General features: G+C 39.5%; 1 protein-coding gene across 1 annotated transcript in view; it reads right to left on the bottom strand.

Moving 5' to 3' along the window:
- Positions 1-4,455: 4,455 nt before the first annotated feature.
- The window catches only part of mrps26 (mitochondrial ribosomal protein S26), an 11,182-nt gene continuing 10,064 nt past the window's right edge, over positions 4,456-5,573 (bottom strand). The window contains exons 3-4 of the mRNA XM_014018025.1: positions 4,983-5,106; positions 4,456-4,870 (exon numbers count right to left, since the gene is read on the bottom strand). Coding sequence (XP_013873479.1) covers positions 4,739-4,870; positions 4,983-5,106 — 256 coding nt within the window. The 3' untranslated portion in view covers positions 4,456-4,738. The remainder of the gene's footprint in view (positions 4,871-4,982; positions 5,107-5,573) is intronic.

The raw sequence follows: 5,573 nt of genomic DNA on the forward strand, positions 1-5,573 counted from the left end.
GGGTCCTCCGGAGGACCCGTCCTGCCGTTTTGGAGATATAAACAGCTTTTTATAAGGTAAAAATAATAAAACAAGGTCTTTGTCTGCAATGATTAGACATGTTTTTTATTATTGTCATTAGTGATTATCTCAATTTCAGCTAAAAGAATTGACAAAATCCTACACACTGTGCCTTTAAAGCTCTATCATGCAAGAAAGAAACCATATATGAGCCCCATCTAGAAACAACACCTTCCTCTTTGGATCAAAGCTCATTTAAAATGGACTGAGGCGAGGTGGAAAACTGTTCTTCAGTCATATAAACATGTCATCTGTACTAAACAGAACCATTCTTCCTCTCAAAAAGCCTGCTTCTCTGATGGTATGGGTGTGCATTAGTGCCTATGGCATGGGCTGCTTAAACATATGAAAGGGTGCTGTCAGTACTGACAAGTATACGCAGGTTTTAGAACACAAGCTTTTTTAGGGAATGATTTGGCGTCCTTAAAGGTGACCTATGGCTTATGATGGTCGAAGGTTCTGCTAGTGACCAATGTGGGTGCAACTCTTACCCCGGGTTTTACAGCACCTGGCATTTCCAGGTGGTCTCCCATCTGAGTATTTACCAGGCCTGACCCTGAGCTCAGACAGGCTCTGGTGTGTTCAGGGTGGTGTGGCTGCACTTTGTYAGGGAAGATTTCAGCAGGACAAGACTAAATCACATACTGCAGCTTTTCCAACAGCAGGGATGTGTAGAAGAGGAGTCCAGGGGCTAAACTGGTCTGCCTGCAGTCCAGACCTCTCACCAGGCCTTTTTATGCATCATGAAACAACAAATAAATAAATAAATCCATCAAAATCTCAAATCTGTAGAAACAGCCAGAATTTGACAAGATTGTTTCTAAAAATACCGGGATGCTTCAGAGAGGGAAACATGACCATTTCCAAAGTGTTTTGAGATGTTGCTGCAAATAAAGAGAAGGAATTCATTTACCTTATTTTTCTGTAAAATGTTTCGTTTAAACGTTTGATTACTCTGTTCCTTTATAAATGAAATATGGGTTTATGAGATTTACAAATCCCTGCATTCAGTTTACATTTTAACAACGTCCAAAGCAGTTTGGAATTGGAGCTGTAATTTATTTGCTTTCGGTAAGCAAATCTGTGAGCTTGTGTTTCATTTGCTTTGGAAGAAAAGAAGAAAATGTCGGGCATCACGAGAGACGGCTGCAGCTCCGTGACAAGTCTCCCTTCTCTTAAATTCAAGACCAACCGGAGTATAATGAACCAAAGGGACCAGTCTTTGTCTCTTTAGGCTTTTCCGTTAAATGTAAACGAATGTGCTCAAGAGAACACTTCATCTCAAATTTGTGTGATATTTGGATGCCATCAGTTACAAAAGCTACAATATTTGTGAATGTATGTACTTCCAGGATTAAGGTGCTCAGAATCTGTTAACAAATATTGTCAAAACAAAACAGCTGTTGAACCCGTTTGAAGCCACGCGCTGCTTCAGTTTGTTTAAATGTTGAAGGATCAAACAGGAAAAAAAATGCATTGAAAATAAAAAATGTGTTATGTGTATGCTGATATAACCACATCTTCTGCACTAAATAAAGCTTAACAGAAACAGTAAATATTATCTGTGTGACTAAAATGATCAGAAGTTTCAGATCCTGGAGGAAGCTTTTCTTACAGAGCTGTCTGTGACACTGGATAAAAAAAAATGTGTGACCACGAGATAATGCCTTTATTTTATTACCTTTTTTTTAAGCTCAACACTCAGAACAGGCTCTTCTCACACCGTGTCTTTACTGCAGAAAGAGTCGAAGTTATGTCACGTTCAGGAACACAAAAAAAAGTGTCTTGACACACACTTCAATGTCTTTCTGTAAATACTAGTATGATAAAAATCAAACCGTATGAACCATGGAGGTACCTTAAACAGTTAAACACAAAAACATATTCATTTAAATTCAGTGGATGTGCTCTGTAAATTTTCCAACATTTCCTGCTTGGTAAACTGAAGTAGTTTTTGTTTTTGTTAATGATGCCCACATCTGAGATTGTGTCTTTTAGCAACGTGTCACAAACCAAATTAATTTCTGCCTCTAAAAGTTTGCTTTAAATCTGACAGTTTTACACAGATCTAAATGTTTGATGGGGTAGTATCTGAGAATATATGTATAATATTACACATATTGCTATTTTTCACAATAAGAACTCAGTTTAAAAACTCTCTAACTCTATGAGGTCTTTATTTTCGTGACGAGGCTCTCAAGTTCATAACTGGGGAAAAAGCTACTAATTTTGGCTTTTTCTATGACTTGATGCAAGTTCTGTTGCAGAAACACAATTTAAATGTTAAGATTAAAGTTTAAAGACATACATTTTGTTTCAAACTTTGATGATCCTGATGTTGCAGATAAAAACAATCAGATATTCTGAGTGTAATCGGTGAGACCTGCTGGTGATGGTTCATCTCAGTCTACCACTAATCCCAGTCATTAATACGACAGAGGCAGCCCCCGTTAAACTTTCACACCACTCATTACCTGTGCGCACATCGTTAAAACAGTTTACTTAACAGCAGTATTCTGTACTGCACTGAATCTGCTGCCACACCTACTTTTACCTCAATAAGGTTGATTCACTGTTGGCCATCTTGAACTGGGTTGACTCCAAAAACTAATCAGACGTAGATACAGTGGGGAGACCAAGTATTTGATACACTGTTGATTTTTCAGGTTTTCCCACTTGCAAAGCTTGTAGATGACTGTAATTTTTATCRTAGGTACTCTTCAACTGTGAGTGATGGAATCTAAAACAAAAATCCAGAAAAATACAATTTATGATTTTTAAATAATTAATTTCCATTTTATTGTGTGAAATAAGTATTTGATACACCAGAAAAATGAAACTTAATWTTTGGTACAGAAACCTTTGTTTGCAATTACAGAGATCAGACRTTTCCTGTAGTTCTTGACCAGGTTTGCACACACTGCAGCAGGGATTTTGGCTCACTCCTCCATTCAGATCTCCTCCAGAGCCTTCAGGTTTCGGGGCTGTCGCTGGGCCACACGGACTTTAAGCTCCCTCCAAAGATTTTCTATTGGATTCAGGTCTGGAGACTGGCTAGGCCACTCCAGGACCKTAAGATGTTTCCTACGGAGCCACTCTTTAGTTGCCCTGGCTGTGTGTTTTGGGTCGTTATCATGCTGGAAGACTCAGCCACGACCCATCTTCAGTGCTCTTACTGAGGGAAGGAGGTTGTTGGCCAAAATCTCACGATACATGGCCCCATCCATCCTTCCCACAATATGGTGTAGTCGTCCTGTCCCCTTTGCAGAAAAGCATCCCCAAAGAATGATGTTTCCACCGCCATGCTTCACGGTTGGGATGGTGTTCTTGGGGTTGTACTCATCATTCTTCTTCCTCCAAACATGACGAGTGGAGTTTAAACCAAAAAGTTCTATTTTTGTCTCATCAGACCACATGACCTTCTCCCATTCCTCCTCTGGATCATTCAGATGGTCATTTGCAAACATCAGACGGGCTTTGACATGCGTTGGCTTGAGGAAGGGCACCTTGCGTGCACTGCAGGATTTTAATCCTTGACGGCGTAGAGTGTTACTGATTGTTTTCTTTGAGACTGTGGTCCCAGCTCTATTCAGGTCATTGACCAGGTCCTGCCGTGTAGTTCTGGGCTCATTCCTCACCTTCCTCAAGATCAATGATGCTCCACGAGGTGAGATCTTGCATGGCGCCCCAGACCGAGGGAGATTTTCCATTATTTTGTGTTTCTTCCATTTTCTAATAATTACACCAACTATTGTTGCCTTCTCACCAAGCTGCTTGCCTATTGTCCTGTAGCCCATCCCAGCCTTGTGCAGGTCTACAATTTTATCCCTGATGTCCTTACACAGCTCTCTGGTCTTGGGCATTGTGGAGATGCTGGAGTCTGATTGATTGAGTGTGTGGACAGGTGTCTTTTATACAGGTAACGAGTTCAAACAGGTGCAGTTAATACAGGTAATGAGTGGAGAACAGGAGGGCTTCTTAAAGAAGAACCAACATGTCTGTGAGAGCCAAAATTCTTAYTGGTTGATAGATGATCAAATACTTATTTCACACAATAAAATGGAAATTAATTCTTTAAAAATCATACATTGTATTTTTCTGGATTTTTGTTTTAGATTCCATCACTCACAGTTGAAGAGTACCTATGATAAAAATTACAGTCTTCTACAAGCTTTGCAAGTGGGAAAACCTGAAAAATCAACAGTGTATCAAATACTTGTTCTCCCCACTGTATGAAGTCCAGTGATTTTCTGAATATTTTAATAAATGCATTCACTGATTCATCTTGCCACAAGCACAGATAAATAAACACACAGGCATTAACACTATAGCTCTTTCCTAAACTGAAATTTAGAAGGAAATTTAAACAAAGACCGGTGCGTAAGAAAAAAAAAATCCAATTTTTCATCTTTTATTGCCCAAAACAAGTCAAAGTGTCACAACTGTTTACATTTACGTCCTCAGCATCATGAATACCAGCGATGTTTTAGTGGTTGTGTGGTGATGACGGTACAATGAGAATGCAAAAATGTGACATATTTTAGGACTAAATCACTTTCCACATTCAGGTTGAACAGTCTGAGTGGGAGAAGTGAACCCAGACCTCAGTCTGAGCAGCTCGTCGGTTCTTCTGTTTCTCTTTACCTTCTGACACAAACACATGAACGACTCGACCGTCTCACTGCAGCACTGTCCTGCTCACAACTTTGCCCTGTTTGTTAATAGCATAGTTGTAATTTTTAGGATTATCCAAAGCCGCCTCGATCCGTTGATCTACGTTTTCCAAGGTGATAAAGTTCTTGGCATCCTCCTGTAAAGCAGTGGAAACGGTCATAATTTTAACCACAWCATGTGCAACCTGCAATTTTGCTCACTACAAAAACAATAAAAGCTTTTAAGTGAAGAGGTGGAGAAATTCCCACCTGCAGCTGCAGAATCTCCTCCTCCTTTTGTTTGAGGAACTCCAGCTGTTCCTGTTCACGCTGAAGGAGAGCTTCCATCTTTTTGTGCTCAGCTTCCTCCGTTTCCTTCTGGAGTCTGGCCACTCTAAAACACAAACGGAGCGAAACAAATTGACTCTTAGCAGGAAATAAAGTTCCTCACTGAYGCGAGCACAAACATGTTAAAGAATGGAGTTCGTTATTAGTAAACTTTGAACTTAAAGTGCCTGCGACATGCATCTCCTTTAAATACAAGAAGTCAAAGAAAACATCTTTATATTTTGGAAACTTATACACAAGATTTTACCCATTTTGTTGGAACTGGCAGATTTTCTTTTGAACGTGRCTCAGCCGAAATGAAACAGGAAATGACATCAAAGGGGATTTATTTCAGAAAAGGAACTCCCTGGTTTTTGTTTATTGAAACAATATACGGTAACTTAAACTCTGACTCTTCATCGCTCTCTGATAGTGACTCAAGTTAATCTAAAGAAACAACAGATTCTTCTCTACAGTTTGTGTTGTTAGCCATTGTAACAATGCTTTGTTTACATTCAGATATCCCCCTTTGAC

This window comes from Austrofundulus limnaeus, unplaced genomic scaffold, assembly GCF_001266775.1.
Source record: "Austrofundulus limnaeus strain Quisiro unplaced genomic scaffold, Austrofundulus_limnaeus-1.0 Scaffold181, whole genome shotgun sequence".
In the NCBI taxonomy this organism is placed as follows: domain Eukaryota; kingdom Metazoa; phylum Chordata; class Actinopteri; order Cyprinodontiformes; family Rivulidae; genus Austrofundulus; species Austrofundulus limnaeus.